The 27,048-nt window shown below is 41.6% G+C and overlaps 1 protein-coding gene across 1 annotated transcript in view; it reads right to left on the reverse strand.

Annotated features, from left to right (window-relative positions):
• The window catches only part of MRC1 (mannose receptor C-type 1), a 100,321-nt gene that overhangs the window by 68,401 nt on the left and 4,872 nt on the right, over positions 1-27,048 (reverse strand). The window contains 4 exon segments of the mRNA XM_040451294.1: positions 1,681-1,794; positions 9,575-9,739; positions 13,803-13,976; positions 17,680-18,081. Coding sequence (XP_040307228.1) covers positions 1,681-1,794; positions 9,575-9,739; positions 13,803-13,976; positions 17,680-18,081 — 855 coding nt within the window.

Below are 27,048 nucleotides of genomic sequence, written 5' to 3' on the forward strand. Positions count from 1 at the left end.
AATGATACCCACATCTCTTGTGCGTTTTTGCTCGTTCATGTAGGATTTTAAAACCAGTACTCTGAAAACTAGTTCTGTCTCACACCTGAAGCCAAGGTGATGAGCCACAATTTATTAATGACTCTGCTTTGCGACCTGCGACATGTATATAACCCGGACCTGGACCTCACTTTCCCTTCCTGCAAGATGAGAATCACATCACCTGCTCCGTAAAGCTTTTCTCAGAAATTTTTAGAAGTAGTGAAATAGCACACAAAGCGAACCACTGTTAGTGATAAGGACTTTAATACAGCAATTAATTGTCTGTAAATGGCTACCATGGTTATGTGTCGCTTGATCAAATTTTTATGCAATGACCATTGCTGATATTCCACAAGGTTTCTAATTTTAGTTGGAAGAAACTCTCCTATTATTTCAGAAGGTGATTTGATCTTGTGGCTACTACTTCTCAGGAATTTGGTGTAATTTCTTTTCCTTTCTCATTAATATTCCAGTTTCATCCTTCACTTTCACTGAAGTTATACCCCCTCTTTTCTCACTGAACTCTGGGAATGCAAGTGCAATGCAAATTAAATATTACAGTCATCACTCCAAAACTTTAAGGTAAATAAAGTGACTTGCCCAACATACAATAACTAAGCAACAAAGAGTAAACTCTATTTCCTGAAAAAAAAAAAATGATCGTTATTGATTGATCTGATTGAGCCCAACTGCCATTCTCCCATTTAATTGGACTTTAATCCTCACCCACAAAACTGACATCTGATATTGCCTTACAATGTTGATTTCCCATGTTGTAGAGGCAAATAGAGACGACTCTAGCGACAGTCCCATAACTATGCATGGAAGGAATGCACTGGAAATGGAATTACAGAGTTAAAAGCAAATCAATTTAAACCAATGATTAGTTGGTTAGTTCTGAGCATTTTCTGTCCTCCAAAAAATTAGAACGCTGTTAAAGTCTTGATCATCACCCAAGTGTGTTTGTGTGTGTGTGTGTGTTTAACAATTAAACTAAAAATTGCCAACAAAAGTGCTAATAAATTATTGTGCTAGTATAGAATATCATCATCTGTGGCTGAAATATTGTTTTAATCCAACTCTATTAGATTAACAACAGGAGAAAATGATGTTAATGTAGACCTTAAGATCATTATGACAATGACAGATATGCTGCAAATATCTCAAGGCTCACAGTGAGAAATTGTCCAGCCCCAAATAATTTATATTTGCTTAATTTCATACTTTTTGTGTGTATAAATACGTATAAAAACTTTGAATGCACTATATAGCATTACATAGTATATATATCTCATAAGTATACATTTTATACATATGCACTTTCAATTGGAACACTGTAAAATTCAAAAATTTGATTTTGAATATAATACCTAGCAAATCAAGGATACTCAGAAAATATATACTTTCACAGAATCCTGTATTGATTTGTGTGATTATCCTCTCAGACAAATCCCTATCCTGGGAAGCAGGTATAACCGTAAGGTTTTAGTATCCACAAATCACATTGGCAGATTCCAAAGCAACATGAGAAATGGTCTAAATTTGGTAAAGTCTCCCAATTCCTTTCTTTGAGCTCTATATGTGAGATGAAGAAGATCTCCATGGTATCCAGATAAATTGAATTTAGATGAGTTTATCCACAGGCAAGCTGAACTCTACCTGGTAACCAGTTCAAATACCGGAATGGACTCCCACCACTCCACTGCCAGCCACTGTTGAAACTCAGGCTGTTAAGTCCAATCCAGAGGCCGGAAGTCAAGGAACTGGTTAATCCTATAGAATGAAAGCAAAAACAAAAACCAGACTGACATTTGGAAAAGACAATGAAATCAAATGCACAATTAAGCACTTGACTCAAAATGTATTTGAAGGAAGTCATAAAAAACCATGCCTAACATTTCTCCTTTGATTCTCCTAACAACCTGAGGTAAGCACAGCTACTGTCTCCATTGGCAGATACAGAAATGGAGGTGAGAGTGTAAGATTCTTAGTAAGATCTATTAAGATTCCTGCTGAACTTCTAGCCCAGATCTGACCAGGCTTCAACCCACCGTCTTGAAAACGCCTATACGCCAGTATGAACGTGCTTTTCATTTCTCTATCATCAAACATTAACATTTTTACTTCATTTTAGAGCACAAGGCTTATTTTGGATAAAATTCAGAGTTTTCTACCATAAAAATGTTTTTTTAATGTTTGTTTAGTTTTTAGAGAAAGAGAGAGACAGTGTGAGCAGGGGAGGGGCAGAGAGAGAAGGAGACATGGAACCCAATTCAGGCTCCAGGCTCTGAACTGTCAGCACAGAGCCAGGCGCAAGGATTGAACTCACGGACCATGAGATCTTGACCTGAGCTGGAAGTCGAACGCTCAACCAACTGAGCCACCCAGGCCCCCTCTACCATAAAAATGTTTAATAAACATTTCAATTTACCAGTCTCATAAATTATTACCCAGTCTTACATTCCAGGACTTATTCTAAGAATTTCATTTCATGACATTTTTAAAACTCACTTTTTCTTTTCATTCAGATTTTGCTTAAATTCTAAGCACAAAATCTTTGGCTAACAGGAACAACGCTTTGCTTAGGCACTTCATGAATCATAATTACATTGCTTCGAACTCTGTGCCAGGCCTGATCTGGGATTAAAAAAACAAGCCACAAGGACCTCAGCCCTCCAGGGTCAAATACTCTCATCTGTTACTACCTGAACGTTTTTAAAAACCACAGTTCTCTGTTCTGTCTATATTCCTTTTAGTTCGTTGAAGAGTTCATCAAACACAAAACTGTCCTTTAATAAAATACCAAACTCAGGTGGGTATTCTTGTCAATGGGGAGAATTACCACTTACTCTATTTAGAGCGCTGTACTTGTTCATTTAATCCTCACAAACCATGATAGTGTCTCATGACACCAAAGCCCAGACTCTCCAGTTCTGATGTAACCAGCTGAGCTCTCTGAAAGTCGCTACCATTTTCCCCAATTTTTCATTAGCTTAATATAGGCACACATTCGTGTGACCAATTCAAGTGAATGGAAGTTACAGCGACTCCGTGGCAAATAATCATATCTCACATTTATTACACCCACTTCCATAAGAGTGCAAATGGCTGTCTTAGAGGTCATGTGACCTGAACATTGCACTCAGTTGACTTAGCATCTGGTGGAGAGGTACTTACAAAAGGAGGTGAAAATACCCACTTGAGGACATTGATTAGGTTGTGATTAGGTGGACTGGGGCTTAACAAACCGAACTGAATTCAATACTGGAGTTACTTACTGAAAAGTAAACCCTATTGTGTGATTTCTTTAAATAAATAAGAAAATAACAGTGGGATGAAATTAAACTCTGGAATGTAAAAATCAGTGAAGATTAATGCAGATTCACTCATTTCTATCAAGCGTTCTGGAAACAAAGTTTGAGTTAGCACAGCTCTTGTATGCTGGTACTTTATGTACCTTGGGAGGTATCTAGCCCAATTCCTTCATTTTACAGAGGAAGAACATAGAGACGGAGAGATTAAGACACGCAGGGAGGATTAGTGGATCAGGATTGGAACCTAGGGTTCAGTGTGGTTTCTCCAGTGGATTCAATTCCTGTTTAAATTAAACTTACCTCTGAGTTACTACCCCTTCTAGATATATTACCCTTTCTAGATAACTCTAAATGTTAGGACACCTTTAAATACACAATAATGACCTAGACAGATATTTCGGGTACGTGTCCTTCCTTCCCAAACAACAGCCCATGCCAGAACTCACTCTCGTCACCTGCGAAGACTCAACTTTTGGTTCTCCAAAGTTGAAATCTTACCAAAAACTAGAAATGTTTACTGTAAACTATACCAAGGAGACGACATTATCAAAAGGGGAAGTCTTTATATTTCTTTAGTCTTAAATCTCTGGGATGAGTGGCACCAAATATGACTGCTTTCACTTATAATAATAAAGCGAGAAAAATTTACTCATATTAAATCAATTTTATAATTAGTCATCTTATCAATGGCTTCCTTTTAGTTTAGTAATTATGTTTTGTGTATAGTAAAAATACAGTTATTAAAACTATTTTGAGTACCATATGATTGCTTAGATCACTTTAGGGTAAGTTAAAGAAACCAACTAAAAAATAGTGTCCTACCTCATTTACATAACAGGTCACTTATAATGTGTCAAGAGGAAATACTCATCTACCAGACTGTGCCTTAGAAATGTCCTTCTAGGGGCGCCTGGGTGGCTCGGTCGGTTAAGCGTCCGACTTCGGCTCAGGTCATGATCTCGCGGTCCATGAGTTCGAGCCCTGCATCGGGCTCTATGCTGATGGCTCAGAGCCTGGAGCCTGTTTCCGATTCTGTGTCTCTCTCTCTCTCTCTAACCCTCCCCGTTCATGCTCTGTCTCTCTGTGTCTCAAAAATAAATAAATGTTAAAAAAAAAAAAAAGAAAAAAAAAAAAAAGAAATGTCCTTCTAGGGTTGGATACTACATTATATGTTAATGATCACTCCATAAAATACTATTGAACCCTGAATGGCTTTTTTCATACATCATTTACAATTGCAGTGACTTGAATAATAATTCTCACTGTACCTACAGAGGCGTATGCTAGAGGAAACGATGCCAAAAGTAGCATTTCACAAATGTTAAAGACAGCTATTTCCCGAAGTCAAATCCTCTGGCGTTGTAAACAATTTATTAGTTAAGAATATAAGCATATGTAACTTTTCAAAACTGTAAAGAATTCACTGCCTATAGGAAAAAGTAAAGTAGATTTTCATCTGACATTGCTGTGTTTGGCATACTGAGAAAAGATGATAGCTTCTTCAGGGAATTATCTATCCTCTGACGTCCCGCACCTGCTCCAGGTACTGGTAGGCTTATTTTCAAGAGCAAAATTCATAAATACCTCTCAAACCAGGGCCTAACATGTAACAAGTGCCCAATAACTGTAAGCTATCTGACTATTACTTTAACTCCTTATTGAATCAGGATCGGCAAGAAGTGTGTTCAGAAACAAAATTCAAATTTTGTGTTAAGTAGGTCACTTAAAGAAGATGGTCGTCATCCACAGATTTCTTTCTCGAATGTGCTTTTGTAATTTCATAGAGAGACCAAGGCTTCGCTAGCGTTACTACACAGAGGATCACTTCCGCACGCTGAACGTTTCAATTCTTGATTTTTCTGCACACTAGTCTGAAACGGTTATACGCCTGCTTTTGCGCTTAGGTATAATAGATGATGTGTTCGTGTCCAGTGTTACACTTTGTTTTCGTCTTTTCTGTATCATGGTCCAATTCTTTTTCCAGCCAGCCCCCAAAACAATCAGGGTAATGAGCCAGCTTTCAGTTCCTACATCTTATTTCGGTTCTGCAAATCTTAACCCTGCACATATGTGGTTAGAACTCTGGTTCGGGCATTGAGGATTACATAGCATCCCAGCATTTTGGGGATAGAGACGGAAGTGAGGATATAATGCAACGTGTGTGGGTGATGTAAGAAGGTGCCACCGGGCAGAGCGGTAAACCCTGTAGGCAAAGGGAAATCAGACTGTTAGTTTAGGTTAAGTTCACTGAAACAGGGAGCTGTTCACACCTAAATTAGGGTTCTCTGTAGTGCTTTGGGGACCACCAGAGCCTTGCTCACTTTGTGAGAAGGACCCGGGCAGAGTGAAATGGAAAGACAGTACCTGGTTCCAATGCAACTATTTTCTGAACAGGAGGCACTGGGCAAGTTTCAACCTTCTCCCCCCTAGTCTGTTATTTCATCTATAAAGCGGAGACAATAATATTCATTTAGGAGGTAGGCGTGAGGTTTAGAAACAAAGCCCAGCGTCTGGCACACAGGAGCCGATCAATAAATGACAGCTAATTGGATCTGAGCGTCATAAAAAGGACTTGGACTGTTTTGTTTTGTTTTGAATGTTTATTTACTTTTGAGAGAGACAGAGACAGAATGCAAGAGGGTTAGGGGCAGAGAGAGAGCGCGAGACACAGACTTGGAGGCAGGTTCCAGGCTCTGAGCCGTCAGCACAGAGCCCGATGCGGGGCTCGAACCTACAAACCGTGAGATGATGACCTGAGCTGAAGTCGGCCGCTCAACCGACTGAGCCACCCAGGCGCCCCTACTTAGGCTGTTTTTTTAAAAAAATATATATTTACTGCTCACAATCCTCACACAGAATAAGCCTTAAGAGTGTAACTATTTGTGGGTATTTTTGTTTTGTTTTGTTTAGTTTTTAGTGACCTGTTGCCCCAAACAGATCACAGTCCTTCACTCACACCGTTGTTTTCCAGACTCTTCCCCCAATACATCCCAATAAATCCTGAATGTCGTGAATATCTTCCCTCCAGAAAGCAAAATGCTGTTTATTTCATGAACTCCCCTTCAGACTTTTTCCCCCCAATCCATGATATTTTTGACTTAAAGAAAAGCAGGAAATACTCCAAATTTCATCGGAGAAGTCATTCTTATCCAGATTTCAGTTAAAATTTGCTGACTAAAATTCCGGAGGCTTGGATAAGATTCAAACAAGTATCTGAGGTGAACTGAGCCTCTGAATCTCTTCAGGCTTGTTGGCTCTCTTGAGGGACACAATAATAGCTCTGGCTGATTAGGAAAGCATTTCCTGCCACAGCTGCTGTCCCTCCCTCCAGCATTACCCCTTTCCTCTAGGCAGCTGGGGAAGGCAGTGAAAAAGTAACCTGTGTTCAGTCCCTTGGCTTCCAGAAAGCCAAAAGTCCAGTAAAACTCGGATGAGTCAAGATAATGCAACCCACAGATTCCCCTAAAAAAAAAAAAAAAAAAAGCCAATTGAAACCATTTCAACTTCTTTGTAAAGTTGTTATTTTAATTCCAGAATACCTCACCCAATTTTCCTCACAAGTGCCTTCCTTAATCCCATCACCTATTTCACCCATCCCCCACCCGCCTCCCCTCGGGTAACCATCATCATTGTGTTCTCCATGGTTAAGAGTCTCTCTTTGGTCTCTCTCTTTTCCCCTTTGCTCTTTTGTTTTGTTTCTTCAATTCCACATTCAAGTTCAATCATACGGTATTTGTCTTTCTCTCACTGACTCAGAAACCATTTCAACTCTGAGAGAGTTCTTCTCTCACCCACGCCAGTGTGCACAGATAACACCGGGGTTGTCTTAAATCATCCCTTCTCTCCCTGGATCATCTACGTGAAATTAGTTGTGTCTCTTTCTGGGCTTTCTGCCCTTAATTTTATGCATGGGTGTAAGTATTAATCACTCTGATACTATGTCTCAACACGGGGAAGGCCCCCCAAACCAACACAAAACCGAATAACAGAGCAGACTGAGGCACGATTCCTTCTCTGAGCTTCTGAATACACAGTGAGGTCAGATGGCTTTCCTGTTGTCAGTCTCGTGAATATGCCCCAGAATCAGCTGGATGGTTGATAATACGCCGATTCCTGGGCCCCACCTACTGATCCAGCATCTCTGGAGTTTGTGCCCACACGTTTTTGTTTTAACAAAGTTCCCCGGTGATTTAAGCAACTTCACATTTAAGAACCACCGAACTTACGGTCTCCTTGCCGTAAGCTGACCGCCCATCCAAGCACGAGGCTGGATTTCTAGATAATTATTTTTTGTGTGTGCTGCACCATCATTTGTCAGTCACCAGACATTCATTGAGACTCTCTTCCTTGGAAGGTTCTGTGTGAATCTCTTTGGGGTTTGGGGGGCATAAATATTCATGAGACATTCCTCATATCAGCCATTTGCTCGTATAATCCATTCTCCACATAGCACTCAGTTTGCTTTCTTTGTGGCACTTCTGTGGCACGTGTATTTATCTGTTGTTTATGTCTGTTTTCCCCACTGGACTTTAAGCTCCATGTAGAGAGGACATGACTGGCTTCGATCACCATTGTGTCCCTATGACCTAGCATAATACCTCACACACAGATACCAGCCCCCTTGTTGAATAAATGAATGAAAAATAACAAATAAATGTATTTCTAATCTTGTAGGGGAAGTGGGACATATAGGTAAGTAGCTATTATAAAAGCAGTAAACAGGGGCACCTGGGTGGCTCAGTTGGTTAAGCGTCCAACTCTTGGTATGGGCTCAGGTCATGATCTCACAGTTTGTGGGTGTGAGCCCCGAGTTGGGCTCTGAGGTGACGACACGGAGCCTGCTGGGATTCTCTCTCTCCCCTCTCTCTTTCTCTGCACCTCCCCGATGTGTGTGCACATGCTCGCTCTCTCACTCCCTCAAAATAAATGAATAAACTTTAAAAAATAAATAAAAGCACTAAACAAATAAGGGAAATGCAGATGGAAATGGATAAGATTGCATTTCAGCTGTATAAAATTTTGGCAATTCCAGGTACGAGAAATGGCATGAGATTTAAAGATGTGGTGGTAAGAAAGTACGAGATAAAGATGAGGAACTCAGAGGCTCTTGGGTGGCTAAGTCGGTTAAAGCATCCCACTTCCGCTCAGGTCAGGATCTCACGGTTCATGAGTTCGAGCCCCGTGTCAGGCTCTGTGCTGACAGCTCAGAGCCTGGAGCCTGCTTCAGATTCTGTGTTTCCCTCTCTGTCTGCCCCTCCCTGCTCCCACTCTGTCTCTCTCTCAAAAATAAATAAACAATAAAAAAAAAAACACAAAACTTAAAAAAAAAAAAAATGAGAAACCCAAACCCTTCTGTCGAGACTGCAAAATGCATCTGTCGGGGGCAGATGACAGCCTTTGAATGCCAGGGAAAGGTATTTTGTTAATTACTTGGTAGAAAATAAGAAGTCACTAAGGGCTTTTCGAACACAGGAGTCATAGGCTCAGGGATATATTAATCCGGTAGCAGAGAAGGGGGGACCTGGAGGGAGGGGATTCTGGAACAGGGAATTGAGGATGCTTATCCTCCCCACTCCTTTCTGCTCCTAATCTCTCTCTGTTCCCCAAGTGTGGGTCTCAGAAGCTAGAACAAATACTTTCATCTCAAGCAAACATTGGCTCTTTTCATCTTCATAATCCTACAAGAACAAACGCTTCAAAAGCAAACACCTTGAGGAAAGAATGCCAATAAGGCCTGAAAACCAGTACGGTCAGGGAGTTTGAGAGACAGGAAGCAAAAAGGACGCAGGGTTTCAGAGCGGCTCTTGACTGGTCCCTGCTTGTGGCGGGAGCGTTTACTTCATTTTATCCTTTTGAATGCCATGATGCTGACAGAAAACCTTGGGCTTCAGGTTGGACCTGGAACGTTTGACCAGCATAGCAGCCCTACTGTGTCCAAGAACATCCCCTAGCGACGGAGACGTCTTCTACTCTGAACCCAGATTAACTCTCGGAATCCTTCTCAACGCAGGTTCTAGAGAGACTGTCGCAACGGATGGAAGAGGGTTGGCTGAGGAGACAAAAGCCATTTGCCATCCCAGGGGCCAGTGGGTCATACCCTGGGATGGCACCTGTTCAGGACTGACTCCATCATGATGTCCGTCTATAATCCCCTATGCTGGCTGCTCTTAGGCTCCAGCGGGTAGAAGTGGAACCATCATGAACTTACTTACAACTTCCTTTTCTTTTCCTGCCATTACCTGTCAGGTACGTTTGCTCGTGGATTTCCGTGATACTCAAGAGCTCGGCACTTTGTTGTTGGCAGCTCCTCCTTGCCTGATGCCAAGTTAAAGCCGATTTGGAGTTTATCTGGTAGGAAATGCCAGTCAACGGGTCTTTGTTCCATAAGCTTTCACTGCCCTCAACTGTAAAAGAAGTCAAATGGAATTGGCTGCATTAGGCGGAGAAAAGACTTTCAGGGAACAATGTTTTGTACACAATTCTAACAGTAGCATTATTTCCTGCAGCTTATTTCTTTTCCTTTCTTCCCTTTTCCTTAAAGTGCCTATGAGATTTTCTTCACTCCCTTAATGAAGAGGGGAGTTTTCAAAAGATGAGCCACATCCAATTTTTGTCATATGCCTAAGCAAGGAAAGAGAGGCATCATCTCCCTACTTGTCCGTCAGGAGGTTTGGGATCAGGTGAGTTGGGGAGTGGGGCAATTGCAAATACTAAGCAAGAATAGAGATGCCGGTCCGCGCTCCTTAATCTAGAAAAAAATATATAAGGAAAAAAATATATATGTCTTTTCTCAGCAAGTGGATATTCTGCCTGCACGTCCTAGTTGGGTCTTTTTAGACCAAAGTCACAGGCATTAGAAGGCAAAGTCATGGATGCCACCGCCAGGCTGACCTGGACGTGCATTCAGGCAATGTCCCCTCACTAGTGGTTTGTCCTTAAAGTGCAAACTCCTCAAGTCTCATTTTCCTATCTCTAGGATATATTAAATCAAGGCAGCTCCAGGCAATAATAGATGCAGATTGTTAATTTTTCTTCCTTCAGGGCAAAAAATAATACTTGTAGCTTATTTTTTCCTTTGTTATTTTATGATTCCCAATATACTCTATAAACTTAGTTATACCTTATGAAAGGTCAATAGTAGAGATAAATATTGTTTACAGTGTGTTACATATAAGATGTTGGGGAAATTAGTCAACAAATGAAATATTTCTGTGTGCTTCATGTTATGAAACTTTCCCTCTTGTCTTTTTAATAATACAAATTTCTACCTACAAATCATAGGCAGTAATAATTTCTTCACTTGTTTGTAAGAAAGAGAAGGAATTATGTAACTTCTCAAATTTTCTAAGAGGTGTTCAACCTGCCACGACGTTGGCCAGTTTCTAATAAGCATGTAGCCCTATGCTGCCATGAATCTTTGTATGTGACAAGGAAGTGACCTTTTTCATATGCATACCACAGAGTATGACATGAAACTTGGGGTTCCTTTGCACACCAAAGAGGAAGAAAAATATATCAAAATTCCATTCAGGCAACAACACAGAAATTTCTAAGAAGCTTTCATTATAAAATTATTATATATTTAGATAAAAATAAATTGGAGGGGCGCCTGATTGGCTCAGTTGGTTGAGTGTCCGACTCTTGATTTTGACTCAGGTCATGATCTTGGAGTTTATAGGCTCGAGCCCCGCACTGGGCTCTGCGTTGACCATGTAGAGCCTGCTTGGGATTCTCTCTCTCTCTCTCTCTCTCTCTCTCTCTCTCTCTCTTTCTCTCTCTCAAAAATAAGTAAGGAAGGAAGTAAATAAATACACTTCAAAAAGATACATAAAATAAAATAAATTTGAATTGGTGACGTTAAATTTAAATGATCACATAGTTCCATATCCAAATGGAGTCTTGTCCACGTAAGTGAGACCATTCGTATCAGACTGGTTTGGAGTTCATCTGAAGATGGAGATGTTTTAAACCCCTATTTTTAGAAATTTGAGGCCTGATACGGTAGAAAATGTGAGACATCCAAAGAAAGTGGGGGGGGGGGGATGTTATTTTCATGTCTGGGGATATACATAACCAAAGAAGGGAATGCAGTATGACTCTTCATTTAAAAGAAAGTATGTTTGGCTCTTGAGGTCAAGGAATTGAAATCTATTTCTCACTGCTTGCATAGGTTTGCTGACACTACATCCCCCCTCACGTTCAAATTCCCGCAGTGAACCAGCACAAGCGATGAAGCAAGCTCAAGTTGCAAGCTACGGAGGATAGAGAAAGGGTCTTTTCCTTTTCCGGTTCTCACGATGCTTTAAAATAGATGTCTAAACAGAAGGGAAACACTGTAATAAACAATGCGATGGACAAGGAAGAAGAGCACATATGAAAGTGTCATGAGGTCAAAAGCCAGTACCTCATCTTCCTGTATTAAACCTTAACCTTAAGGTTTAAATTAAGGCTAATGTAAAATCAAATGTTCTTTTGAAAGGAACGCAAAGCAAGGAAAATGAAGTAGACTGGGAAATTGCAAAGCCCTTTAAGAAAGGCATGGGATGCCTAAAATGTGCTTTACAGTTGAATGCGTGTTGAAATCAGACACTTTCATTTCCTAGAGTTATCTTATTTTTACATTGAACAAGAAAAAAGATGCACGCATAGGTTTTGAAGACATAAATTACAAGGACGCGAGAGAATACTCAGGACGCCCATCCAACACACATCTATCCCAAGGTTGTGAGGTTTTTGTGGGGTTTTTTTTTTATGTGTGTGTGATTAGTGATTAACCATCTGTCTTCCATTTAACGATTGATTAAATCATACATACATCTAACAACTCCTTCATCAATACCACTGAAGTCCAAGATGCTGTAGTCAGACCTGGGAAATCCACATCCCCAAGAGACTCCATGATAACAGATTTAGAAAATACCATTCCTACGAAGTAAAGGTGAGAGACGCTCCTTACCTTTGGAAAACAAGTCTTGCTTTATCTTACGGGAAAAAAATAGCTCGATTCAGACGAAAACACTTCTAATACAGAGATCAGACATCTATAAACCTTTCATGGGAATCAAACCTCTAAAGTGGTTCTAAGAGACGTGAATACAGTTACTTCCCCCCAAGAACGGGAGAGCAGAGTCACTCTGAATGGGAAGCCTGTGAGTTTTTGTCGATATTCACCCAGGACATAGGGACTGCACCCAGTAGAGCATTATGATAATATGCGAGGCTGAGAAATCACATTCATTTTAAGTGGGATTGTGTATCGAGAGAGATAAGCAAGTATTTTTCTTAGAATTCTGGCTCTAACTTGAGAAACTACAATATTTTTTTGTGAATTACTTCCCCATATTGCTCAGAATAATGCGATCGTTGGGTGGGTGCATGGTCCCCAAACTTCAGCTGTAAGCAATGCTCTTGCAGCTGACGTGGGCTTACGGCCATGCCAGGCTGCTAGTGTACCCAGATTCTACCCCGGATCCCACCCCTTTGCAGGCCAGCAGGAGGAAGAGTTCTGGGTAACAGCATAGAATGGGAGCTACTGCGACCCAGAAAGCCTGAAGGAGCAAGGGGGGGCAGGGAGTAAGACATTTAGGGAGTAAAAAGGAAGGGGGTAGCTAGCAGGAGACAGAGGAGGTGGGGTAAAAGGGAAAGCAGAGCGAAGAACCCCTCGCTCACTGGCTCCGTCAGCCCCAGCCCCGCCTCCCCACTTGAGGCCCCTCCCCCATCCCACCTAAACCTGCTCCCCTGTTTCTTTACAGATTCTTGAGTATGGAAAGACTACCCAGGACTCATGTTCTGGCTGCTTCCCATCAATATCATGCAAAGCCACTTGTTTTTGTATTCTTGCGATAATACTTACGTTTTCATTTTTAAAAAATCCTTCGAGCATGAAAATAATCCTCTTCCATTTGATTCATAGCTATGTTGAATTAAATGATACTCTTTTTAAATGAAATTAAAGTTACTGTCATTACTATTCATTACTATCATTTTCACAGAACAGAGACACAAAAGTGAGGAGCCCCTCACATGTCTCTGTCTCCACCAGACGACATGCTCATGGCATTAAGTTTTATTTTGGGGCTATCGTTTAATAAAGGCAAATCCCTGGGAGGGCAGTTTTAAGTAGACATTGCAACGTGTACAGTATAATTTGCCCTAAAGTCTTAGCAAATAACCTACACGAACAGGAGAAGGTGAAGGAAAGAAGCAGTTGGTGGAAATAAAGAGATCATGTGATGCAGCCCAGGGCTGAGAGTCAGAAGATCTGTGTTCTGGTCTTCAGCCAATATGGATCACTTTCCCCATTATAAAACGGGGACAACGACACCCGTACAGGGGTGTGGTGGAGGGTGACGAGATAATAAGTGGGAAAGAACTTTGGAAGGGAAAACGTTCTCAACAAACGCAACATGTGCTCGTTACGCTGACGTGGGAAATGTGTCAAATTTTCTTGGTGGGAACGTTACTTACATTTCAATGGACAATATCCAAATAGCTTGTCTGTGTCATAATCTGGGGTGGTTCCACACCAGAGCCATCCATCTGATCGCCCAGCGCTCGTGCAATCTGCATACCACTTGTTTTCAAACTTGAATGGAAATGCACAGGTTGCCCCATTGGCATTGCCCAGCAGCGTGTACATGTCTAGAAGAGACACATCGACGTGCACTTAGAATGTCAGTCAATCTTCTCAAGGTTGACTTTCCGATAAGAAGGATGCCGAAAGAAGATCACACCTGAGGTCCCCACCCAGGGAATCCCTTTTTCTTTCCCTTCTGTCTCTACCCCAGTCTTTTTCTGAGTACACAGAGCAGTCTCTATCAGGAACAATTCTAGGACCACTTCATTTCCACTGTCTTTTAGGACAGATTTGCCTCCTGCCTCACGTGAGGCAAAAGTAGTCAGCTATACTGACACCTGCTTGGACTTCTGCATTTCCTCCAAAACAGGGAAGAGCCTATCCTTCCTCTTGCTTGGAATCACAGAATTATTGGATCTCTAGATTAAAAAATAACCTTATAGCTGTATAACTCAAACGCACAGTCAAAACTTAAATCCCCGCCTACTTAAATCCTGCCAAGCCAGCCTCCACTGGAGTCCCTCAACAACTCTGAGAAAGAGTCGGAAGTTGGGCATAACTCTCTAATCCACATCACGGAAAGAAAGCACCGAAAACCATTTACGATTAATATCTGCTTTCTTAAAACTGAATTCAAACACAAGAGACAGAGGAAATAACAATTTGGGGAAATAACAACCTTCTATAGCAACGTACTTAGCCTCCTGCCACCAGCTGATATTCAGAATTTGTCCTAGATTAAGTTGTCCTAATTAAGTTTTGCAGATCCTATGCCTTTAAACAGTTCTTAAAAGATATCTCAGGGCACCTGGGTGGCTCAGTCAGTTAAGCATCTGACTCTTGATCAGGTCATGATCTCACAGTTTGTGGGTTCAAGCCCAACTTCAGTCTCCACACTGACGGCACGGAACCTGGTTGGGATTCTCTCTCTCTCCCTCTCTGTCTGCCCCTCCCCTGCTTGTTCTCTCTGTCTCTCTCTCTCTCTCTCTCAATAAATAAACTTTAAAAAAAGACATCTCAAAATTCATTTAGACAATATAAAGTTTGTAAAACATGTAGCACAATACCCAACATATCTTAAAATCAAAATGCATGTTAAGCTCCTTACCCTCTTTCCTTCCCCCTTAATGCACTTATCCCGTCCTTCTGACAAAGCCAGGTTTATTTTCATTTACCTCAAAATTACTTTTTTTCCAATTAGCTAGTAGTTAGTCACTTCAAAACGCAATTCTGGCTTTTGTGCCACTAAGTTACAGGACTAGTTTTCCAAATCATATCTCATATAGGGGACAGGCTAGATTTAGATATGATTATGCCACTCGTAACCACTGGGGTTCCTGTTCCTTCGTATGAGGAAAATCTGTTAAGACCACCTCAGGGCTAGTTGTACTGTTCATTAAATTAGCCAAGAAACTGTCGACACTGGATTTATAGGTATCAATCAGAAATGGGCTTTTCAGGACTAACCTGATGTATTTTTTTTAATTTTTTTTAACGTTTATTTATTATTGAGAGAGAGACACAGAGGGTGGGCAGGGGAGGGGTAGAGAGGGGGGAGACATAGAATCTGAGGTAGGCTCCAGGCTCTGAGCTGTCAGCACAGAGCCCGACGCGGGGCTCGAACTCACAAACTGCGAGATCATGACCTGAGCCGAAGTCAGATGCTTAACTGACTGAGCCACCCAGGCGCCCCAAACCTGATGTATTTCACAACGCCCTGACGAAGCCAAAAGAACGACATTCTAGTCCAGCCACTTTCACTGGCAAGCCATGTAATTGCAGTCAGTTTCTCTTCCACTGTGGTCCAAACTCCCAGACAACACTTAGATTCTTCTAAGTCTGTAATTCTGATTCTCTTATTCTAAAATAGATCTCGGCCAGTTGTCTCCCCCAGGTTTTCTTTAGAGAGACAGGCTCTACATATACCCCCTCTGTATTGTCTTCAGATAAATGTGTACTCTACAGTGAGCAGATACCAAGATCACTCTGAAAGCCTAGATCTTCCAGCAGGAATATCTTAAGTACTGAGAAAGACTTGGAGAGCAGCAAGGGTGGTCAATGGACCATCTTCATCCAAGCACCCAGGTGTTCATAAAAATAATTCAATAGATTCTTGGACTTTCCCCTCATGTGCTGATTTAGAGTCCGGGTAGGAGGGGAACCTTGGTATCGTCACTTGTAACAAGCTTTCCTGGTGATTCTTAAGCATATTTAAAGTTTGAGAACCACTATGCTAAACCCTCTGCATACTTGTCTCACAGAATCCAAAGCAGGCTCCAGGCTCTGAGCTATCAGCACAGAGCCTGATGCGGAGCTCGAGCCCAGGAACCATGAGATCATGACCTGAGCCAAAGTCCGGTGTCCAACCAACTAAGCCACCCGGGCACCCCTCCAGTGATGTATTTTTAAATGAAATAAGAAGTCCCATGTCTTAGCACCAATCTTCGTGTTTTGAATCCCTCGGAACTATTTTACAATCTGTGGAATTTAACTCATTCAACTTTGGTTCACTCTTGCCCGGCTATAGTTTTCAACCAAGTTTCTCTTGAAATGTTATCTCTCCTATGACTTCTAAACCTTCATTATGTTCAATAAATGCTCCCGAATAGTCTCTTTCTGAACACTTTCTCTCTCTCTCTCTTTCTGCTCTCCCTCTTCTTTATAAAGAAGGAAAATGGATGGGGCACCTGGGTGGTTCAGTTAAGCGTCTGACTTCAGCTCAAGTCATGATCTCACAGTTCCTGAGTTTGAGCCCCACATCGAGCTCTGTGTTGACAGCTCAGAGCCTGGAGTCTGCTTTAGATTCCCTGTCTCCCTGTCCCTCTGTCCCTCGCCCCCCACCTCTCTCTCTTAAAAATAAATAAACATTTTTTGGGGCGCCTGGGTGGCGCAGTCGGTTAAGCGTCCGACTTCAGCCAGGTCACGATCTCGCGGTCCGTGAGTTCGAGCCCCGCGTCAGGCCCTGGGCTGATGGCTCGGAGCCTGGAGCCTGTTTCCGATTCTGTGTCTCCCTCTCTCTCTGCCTCTCCCCCGTTCATGCTATGTCTCTCTCTGTCCCAAAAATAAATAAAAAACGTTGAAAAAAATTTAAAAAAAATAAATAAACATTTTAAAATTTCAAAAAAGAAGAAGGAAAATGAAAAGTTGACATGTTATGGCCTCACAAAGACTGAACTCTGGTGCTCTGATTAGCTATGATAACCAGGTTCAAGCAATCTTTGCAGCCCCAGTAACATAGTAATTTTGGAAACAGGTAATCTCTTATCCCGAAAGGCAGGCTCTTCCTCTGACCTTGAGGTTGTTGTAGATAACACTCCCAAATAATCAAGTGTCCAAACCTGGAATGTGGTGATAATATCATCTGACTCAAGAAAGCTTTGTAAAAGGCTTCAAGTTCTGCTTTATCTTTGTTTTGTTGTTTCTGTGCACAGCCACCAGAGGAATGAAATTTGGCCAAGATCAGAGAAAACGAAATACTCTGATTTTATTTAACCTTCAAGAGCTTAGGGAACCAACCTCACACAAAAGCCTTTTCTTAAAAAAAACCAGTCTTTCCATTAATTATAAATTGCTAAAGCATCATTCAGGACTTTTTACCATGTATTCACTGTCAGGTTTTCATAGAAGATAGTTCAAAATGCAAACATCATCAGTTACTAATTCTACCACAGATTAAATAAGAATATGCCTATTTTCTCCAATTAGGTTCCAACTAAGAAGATGAGAAAAATGTAACAGAAGGAAGGCAAGACGGTCCATGCTTCCTACCTTCATAACCCCTGGCGCATAAATCATCTGTGGTTCCATAGATTTTCCACCTGCTCCATAAGCCAGAGCCCTTGTAAAGCATAACATTCTTTTCTTGTTTGTTGCCATAGTTAAAAAATAAATCTTCTCCCTTGATCCCCAAAAGCGTGTCATTTTTGCACTCCCATTTCTGAAATTCGCTCTTCGGATCACAGGCATACAGAGTGACAGCAACCCAATCCGTCTTTGATGGTACCCCCAGACATAATTTAAACGCCACACTCATAATCCGCGAGTCAGACACCCATCGGAACTTCTGTGCTTCGTTGTCTTGATTACAAACGGCTGTTTGGACCGCGCTGGGACTTAATGCTTCCACGCAGCGCTTGTGATCTTCATTATATATTAAAAATTGCCTCGTGTCTGTTTAAAAAAAAAAAGAAAGAAAGAAAGAAAAGATGTTTAAGGGGATACACGTGACAAAGAATAGTTTAGATCAAAATTCCTAATTTCTCCTCCGTAAAACTGATTCTGGGAGAAGGGGTGATATGAATTCTGCCTGAGACAGCTCAGCTCCCTTGAAGGGGGTAGGGGGTCCATGAAGCTAGAGAGAGAGAGAGACAGGGGGGAAGGGCCAGTCGCATGGCCCCCAGCAATCAGCTGGAAATCCTCAAGACCTGTGAGTTCACTCCTATAGCGTTAGGAAAAGGCCTGCCTTAAATGCACACAAAGGGTAGTGGAGTAAACATAAAAATTAAATAACCGAGAAAGAAATAATATCCATCTGAGAAAAGAAAAGTTAGATATGAATATAATAAGCTATAAAATTAGGTGCATGTGTTCCCCGGAATAGAATTTTGAAGTCTGATTCACCCCTGCTCTCTTTGAGATAGAGGAAACTCTATTTGAATTCTAACATTAGGGAGGTTTTTTGAAAATAACTGATTTTATTTTAGGAAGTGTTTGCTTTTATATCTAGCAAATTTTTGAACGAAGTGCTTTCTGGATAGCCCTACTAGAGAAGACTTTTGTTTTGTTTTGTTTTGTTTTGTTTTGTTTTGTTTTGTTTTCCCTTACAACAATAGGTAACTTAGAGATCTAGCATCTAGAGGTAAGTTAGTATCTATTATATAGTTTTAACTTTCATTTTATTGGCATACTCAAGATAGCCTTTGCATAACAAAAAGATGCAAAAATGTACCTGTAAGTGTAACAATGTGTCAAGTTTGCAGTAAAGGTTAAATAAATGCAAGTTCTTATACCATTTGAGGGGATATTTATGAGAATAACTACATAAACGGTGTTGTTTTATTCTCGTAATTTGGGGCTGATGAGTTAAATTAGTATGTGGAGATGGCTTATACTTATAGTACAGAGCTGCTAGCTGGCAAAAGTGAACTTCCTCTTGCCAAAAAGAAGAAGGAGGAGGAGGAGGAGGAGGAGGAGGAGGAGGAGGAGGAGGAGAAAGAGGAGGAGAAAGAGAAGGAGGAGAAGGAGGAGAAGGAGAAGGAGGAGAAGGAGGAGAAGGAGGAGGAGGAGGAGGAGGAGGAGGAGGAGGAGGAGGAAGAGAAAAAAAGGATCTGGTAAGCATATTTTTTCCCCTTACATCAAAACTGAATTCATGTAAAGGGTTTTCTTTTTTGTTTCTCTTTTTAAGAATAGACTAATGAAAAGAACTGACTTTTGATTTTATGACCTAAATATCAAACACTACTTCTGAAGTGTTACTAAATTCCTCCTACTTAAGTGGTCTTTCAAAATGAGCCAGTAGTATTGCAGATGTTTGAGGGTCTGACTAAATTAGCTCATTATTTTTAATTAAACCATCAGTGAAATACAGCAAAGGAATAAAAGTGCCACTAGCAGAGTCCTTTCACAGTTTACAAAACATTTTCACATGCCATATTCTATTTACTGTCCTCAACACCCCTGTGGGGTTAGCACCACTTACATTCTGAGGTCAGTTCTTGGACCATCAATTTAGGGCTTACAATGGACGTTTGCCTTGAAAGATTATTTTCCCCTGCCTCGCTCCCATCTCCGTTCTCGTCCCACACTTGCAAGAGACCTCCTGCTTCTAATCCGTCTGGGCTCCTAATTTGGTGCCACTTTGAACCTTAGCCGGGTTCCTCGGCTGGGTTTCTCGTTTCTGCTGGTTTGATTTCTTGGAATTGGGACTCAATAGAGTCTCAATTCAGAACACCTGCTCCTTTTGGCTTCTCCGGAGTTGACATCTGTCAACGGAACATGCGATGCCCAAGCCGCAGCTCCTCCCAAGTAGCTGAACTCCTTCCCAGACTTGATCTCATCTTATTACTGCCTATGTCCTCATGTGACAAGATGAGGAATTTTCTGCATTGGCAATAAAATGAAAATACTCATGATATGGTGTTTTGTTCATGATAAAACACAGGAGATAGGAAAACAAAAAGTTTAGAAGTCAATTACTATGATAATTTGCCACACACAAATGTAAATCTAGGCTCCTCTAATAGAATATGATAATGAAGTCTGGGGGCGCCCGGGTGGCCCAGTCAGTTGAGCGTCCAACTTTGGCTCAGGTCATGATCTCGCGGTTGATGAGCTCGAGCCCTGCATCGGGCTCTGTGCTGATGGCTCACAGCCTGGAGCCTGTCTCAGATTCTGTGTCTCCCTCTCTCTCTGCCCCTCCCCTGCTTGCACTCTGTCTCTCTCTCTCTCTCTCTCTTTCTCTCAAAAATAAATAAACATTAAAAATTTTTCAATAAAAAAATTAAATGGTAATTAAGTCTAGAAATTTTGTCATATAGATCTTTGAACTCATCTCTAAGCCCTTTACCTTTAGTTTGTGTTTTCTATCCCAACTGTTGTTTTTCTATCTTCACATACCTTCCACTTTTCAGATAGTTTTGCTGAGTAACATCTATCTCATCAACAACAATATCTTCCATCTCGTACTTCGGCATCACTGCACGGCCAGCATTTATAAACCACTCAGATTCAGTCACGCAACCAGCTCATAGCCAGCGGTTTAAGGTAAGGTGCTTGAATGTCTTTGGGCACAGTTAGTGTTCTTCCTTCAGAGGTTTTTATACTTATTTGACTTGTAATTTATGTAACTAATTTTAATCTGTGGCTCTATCTTAATTTTTCTCTGCATATGATGGCACTTAATGACCAAATATCCAATCTTCTGTTTTTCATTAATGGCACCATCGTCCATTCATATCCATAAGCCAAAAACCTAGGACTCATCATGGATTCTCAGCTTTCCTTCACTTTCTAGAACAAAAGCAGAATCTATTGGCTCTACCCAAAAATACACCGTGATAGGTAATTTTATGTATCAGCTTGGCTAGGTCACAGTACCTAGAAATTTGGTCAAAGCCCAGTCTGGATGTCGCTTGGAAGGTTTGTTTGTTTGATTGATAAGATTAACATTTGAATCGGTAGACTCTGGGTAAAGCAGATTACCCTCCAGACTGTGAGTGGGCCTCATCCAGTCAGCTGAAAAGCTTTAGAGAAAACAGACTGAGGTCCCTGAAAAAGAAAAAATTCTCCAGACTGCCTTTGGACTTGACCTGCAATGTCAACTCTTTCTTGAATTTCCCATCTGCCAGGCTACCCTTGTAGATTTTGGACTTGTCAGCCTTCACAACTGCATGAGCTAATTCCTTAAATATTTCTCAAAAGATAGGTAGAAGATGATGATGATAGATAGATAGATGATAGATAGATAGATAGATAGATAGACAGACAGACAGATAGATAGTAGATAGATAGATAGTAGATGATAGGTAGGTAGGTAGATAGATATATGATAGGTAGAGAGAGAGAGAGAGAGAGAGGAGATACACACACATCCTATTGGTTCTGTTTCTCCAGAGAACCCTGACTAATACATACACTCTAATCCATTCTTTTCTGTCTGTCTCCATGGCCACTGCCCTAGACCATGCCACCATAGTCTTAACTCTGGTCGTCTTCTCTTTGAAATGCAATTATCAAAGAAGATAACACCTGCACCCAGAACCATGATAAAAGCAGAACTCCGTGTTGACCAGTTGGTGAGAAGAATAACATATGACTGTGAAATCATGAAGTGCTAATTTTAAGTTTCCTTATATTGCCTGGCAATATAAGGAGTTTCCTGGGTGAGATGGGCCTAATTTGCCACCTGACTCTGAATTTCAAATCCTACCTAATGTAATGGGTTGTTCCCACTTAACGGTATAATACAGTCAGATTTCTGTCTGTCTTTGCAGTCTCTCTAGCAGATTGCCCGTGATGTGCATTGCATTCCGGTTGAATGCTCATTCAATAATCAGATTGTTTTCTTTTTCTTCTACCTTTGTGGAGAGGTTTTCTAGGTTGAGAGGAGATTTTGTTTTTAACGGTATTTTCCCAACAGTGTCAACCCTTCGAGAGGTCACGGCTGCACAAAGGAGAAAAATATCCAGCTTCCACATCGTAGCTCACTAGGAGAGGCATGATCCAGCCGGCCGTCCCTGCTCTCACCCACCACCTTCCAGCCACAGGCCTTTCTGTTCCTCAAACGCTTCGCTTCCACTTTGGAAACTTCGTATTTTGAGTTCCCTATTCTTGGGATGCTCGTGAAGGTCCCAGGTCAAGTGTCAACTCCTTAGTGAGTAGACTATCCTAATTGTGCTCTTTTATTTTCTATATAATATTCATAACCATCTTAAAATATGTTCTTTTTTAAAAATCCCTTCAGTTATCAGGGTGCCTCGGTGGCTCAGTCGGTTAAGCATCTAGCTCTTGTTTTGGGCTCAAGTCATGATCTCACAGTTCACGAGTTCAAGCCCCACATCAGCAGGCTCTGTGCTGAAGCCTGCTTGGGCTTCTCTCTCTCCCCCCCCTCTCTGCCCTGCCCACACGTGCTCTCTTTCTCAAAATAAATAAATAAACTTTAAAAAATCCATTTAATTATATTTTGTCTGTGTCCTTCTACTGAAATGCAAATTCTACAAGTAGAAAGAGCTAGCCTTTCTGGCTCAGTACTCTATCCTCTCTTTTTGGAGCATACTAGCCTCTCAACAAATATTAGTTGAATGCATGAAAGAATATTAATTAAGTCTGAAGCATTTTGACTAGTAACCCAGATACATTATTTTATTTAGTAATTGACTGAGGATGATGAACATATTTAATGTTACTTTTCCCCCTGAACATTTATTTTTACTGAGGAGCAATTTATAAACTTTTATAAAAGGTGTATTTGGAGGGGTGTCTGGGTAGCTCAGTTGGTTAAGTGTCTGACTTTGGCTCAGGTCATGATTTCACAGTTCGTGGGTTTGAGCCCCGCGTCAGGCTCTGGGCTGACAGCTCAGAGCCTGGAGCCTGCTTCGGATTCTGTGTCTCCCTCTCTGTCTGCCCCTCCCCTGCTCTCTCTCTCTCTCTCTCAAAAATAAATAAGCATTAAAAAAATATTTTTAAGGAGTACTTGCAAATGAAAAGCTGCTATTTCGATTCAAACGTATCTATTCTGATTTCCTTTATTTATCTTTGACAGTAAGGAGCAGTGTAAGTTTGATATTGTCATTGTTAAACAATATAAGGAAATGTAAAATTATCACTTTATGATTTCACAGTCATACATTATTCCTCTCCCCAGCTATCAACACGGAGTCCTGCTTTTATCATGGTTCTATGCGCAATGTCTCTGATTTAAAAGGTCACATTTCTTCTGCTGAAAGTGATTCAAGGCCTTGACCAAAAGGCATTTTGTGCCATTCTTGCCACTATCAACCCCACCAATGTTTTATATGTACAAACATTCTATTTTTTTTTTTTTTTTTTTTTGTCTAGAGTAATCCTGATATCGTAAGCACTGCAAAGCTAACACATGAAGACAACTGAATCAATGCATTCATTTCTTTGCCATCTCAATTATGGGATCGAATGAGTATTTTTCTTTCTTTTTGCTTTTTATTTTTTTTAATGTTTATTCATTTTTGAGAGAGAGAGAGAGAGAGAGAGGGAGAGAGAGAGACAAACGAGCCGGGAAGGGGCAGACAGAGAGACACGGAATCCAAGGCAGGCTCCAGGCTCTGAGCTGTCAGCCCAGAGCCTGACGCAGGGCTCAAATCCACGGACTGCGAGATCATGACCTGAGCTGAAGTTGGATGCTCAACCGACTGAGCCACCCAGACGCCCCTCTTTTTGCTTTTTAAATACTTACACATCAGAAATTTCTTGGCAGAATTGAAGAGACCCTCCTTCCATCTTAACTCAATCTGCCTAATCTCATATTAATTCTTCAACACATATGTGCCAGGCACTGTGCTGGTGACATTGTAAAGGACAAACCAGAGACAAGTTCCCTGCCACTAAGCTCACACCGCCTGATGTTAATTCAAAGGCAGAAACCTCAAAGGTCAAAATACACTTAGGAAAGAAGCGGTAAGTTTCAATTCAATATCTCAAGTCAACATAACCGAAGAGGAGATATCCAGTAACATGAGTGTGAGTATTCTTTCAAGCATATTTTAACAGTTTTAAAATTTTCCATAACATTGAGCAAATAAATTAGATTTCTGAATTTACAAGCAAAGAAAGTTAGGTTATTAAATGGGACTATCTAGAGATATGACTAATGTACGCTATGTTTCCTTAGACATTTGCAGACTTTCCCCAGTACCAAGAAATAAGACGCTGACATGCAAACACGAAAAGCAATCTTTCGCAAGATAGAGAAGCTGGCAAAGAAGAAAATAAGTGGAATCCACTTATTTCTTCTTGCCTTTTGCCATTTCGGTGCATGGCAGCCCCACTCCCCAACGTCAGCACAACATCTGTGAGCCTGGGGGATGTTTTCTGGTTATCAGAGCCCCCTGCCCCACTGTGCCTACACACTGCAAAGACAAAGGTCAGAGAACTAAGGCCCCCCAGGAGGAGCCCTTCAACAGTGACTGATAGCAATCGATGAATAAACGCCCCAAATCCCTGCCATGGTGGGCGGGATGATGCTAAGGCACATACTCTACACTGTCCCCCAGAGCGCCCCAGCAGGGCTGAACCCCAGTTGTCCACAGTGGTCACTGGCACCTTCCCTTCTGGTCTCAGCTCCCCACTCCTCTGCTGGTGTTTCCTGGGACTGTCTCCCAAGTAAACTAGTTCACTCAAATCACCATCAGAGACAGCGTCTTGAGCAACCCAAAGAAATCTGTCAATAAGCCTCAGTAAATGAACGTAAAACCTACATATGCGTCCTCCCAGAACTGAAGTTAGGCAAAAAGCAAATACTTATCATGCACGTAGTATATGCAAAAAACCACTATGCCAAGTGCCGGGGGCAGGGAGAAGACTAAGGATTACAGTGTTAGGTTTAGGAAGATTGAACAAAAGAATAAAGGAGGGATGCCTGGGTGGCTCTGTCAGTCAGAAGTCTGACTCTTGATCTCAGCTCAGGTCATGGTACCCCTGTGTTGGGCTCTGTGCTGACAGCACAGAGCCTACTTGGGATTTTCTCTCTCCCTCTCTCTCCGCCCCTCCCCCTCTCATATGCATGCATGTGTGCACTCTCTCTCGCTAAATAAATGAATAAACATTAAAAATTTGTTTAATTTTTTTTAATGTTTATTTTTGAGAGGGAGACAGAGACAGAGCACAAGTCAGGGAGAGGCAGAGAGAGAGGGAACACAGAATCTGAAGCAGGCTCCAGGCTCCAAGCTGTCAGCACAGAGCCCGACGCGGGGCTCGAACTCACGAACCACGAGATCATGACCTGAGCCAAAGTCAGATGCTCAACCAACTGAGCCACCCAGGCACCCCCCAAATTTGTTTTAAATAAATAAATAATAAATTTAAAAAGATAGAGGAAAAATTGAGAATTATTTTATTTTTCATTTTGCTCCTTCATTTATTCACTGAATATTCAGAGAACCCAATAATTTAAGTCACTGCGTTCGGCTATTTGGAGAGGTACAGCTATAACCCAATATGGGTTATGACCTCGAGGAGAAAGGAGAGGTCAGGAGCTAGACATTCCTCCAACTTCCTGTCTCCTTTCCTAAAGATATGAATATCTCTACCCTTCCTGGGCTAGTTCATTCTTGTCTCAGCAGGTCTCCCTCGGTCTGCTGATCTCTCTACCCGTATCCTGGATTCTATCCCCTTCTTTCTCTCCACACGTTCTCCTTTCCTTTCTCTCCTGGATCTTCAACCCCAGAATGCCAGCCTCTCCCCCAGTTCTCAGACAGACAAGCAAAATCTGTAGGTAAGGTGTTGACACTATGCCACTCTATCTTCTTCCCCTCGCAGCCGTGCTAATTAATCCTTAGGTATCGCGGCGCTCTGATCATGACACGATCAGAGCTCTGATGCTCACTGGCTGTGTGACTTTGGTCAAGTTCCTAAGCCACCCTGTGCCTCCTTTTCCCCATCTGAAAAATGAGGGGAGAATAACAAGATCTGCTGGTTGTTGCGAGAATTCAGTGAGATCATCTAAATGAAGCACCGAAAACAGTTCCTGACACAGAAATTGCTAGAAACGCGGCAACTGTTCTCACTGACTTGGGGGAAATCAGTCTTGAAGACAGCGTGAAGTGGTTCCGAACAGGATGCGACTAGAGCAGATAGAGATGTTGCAGCGGCCCAGAGAAAGGGACACAAGAACAGAAATGGTGGAGACTCCAGAGTTTCCAAACTCAAGAGACACGTGATGTGGTGGAGAAAGGTATATTCTTTGGGGTCAGTAAACTTGTTATCAAATTCTGGCTCCACCATTCCCTCGTTGTGTTGCCTCAGTTAAATTAATCATTCCAGCCTCGATTTCCTCATCTGTAAAATAGGGATAATAATGTTCCCTGAGAGAGTTGCTATGAACTTCTAAATGAGATAACTGAGGTAAGACACCCAGCATGTCCTTTTGCATGTAGTAAACACTCCAGTGTTAATGCCCTCCTTCCCCTCCCCAGGTGAAAAGTCTAAACAATTGGTACAAACAGAAGGACTAAGCCCTTCTTTGACATACTGCTGTTTTGAGCACATGTACGCCTTTCCTGGTCAACACACTCCGGCTGGTAACTTCTGTCTACTTCTTAGCCTCAGAGTCAGAAGACACTGGCAGAGAGTCAGCTCTGGTCCCTCCTGGCTAGCTGACTTCTGAGCCCATTTTCTCCTGTAGTAAAAGCCGGCTACTACCCCTTGCCCGTCTTACCGCACGGGCTGTTGTAAGGATCTGATTAAAGACCTGAAAGTGATTAATTAATGTGATAAAGGATCTGAAAGTGCTCTTAGCTTGAATGACCTTAACTTGGTTTGTAACTGGGCAAATTTGTCTTAGAATGCATTATTTTTTCCATGTCAGTTTCAATTCTTTTTGAAAGGGCACTTGCTTTCTTACCTACTTTACTCTCGCTTTTGGTCGGTCTGATTTCCACTACACTC

The sequence above is a fragment of the Herpailurus yagouaroundi genome, unplaced genomic scaffold, assembly GCF_014898765.1.
Source record: "Herpailurus yagouaroundi ecotype Mexico unplaced genomic scaffold, PumYag 203, whole genome shotgun sequence".
Lineage (NCBI taxonomy): Eukaryota > Metazoa > Chordata > Mammalia > Carnivora > Felidae > Herpailurus > Herpailurus yagouaroundi.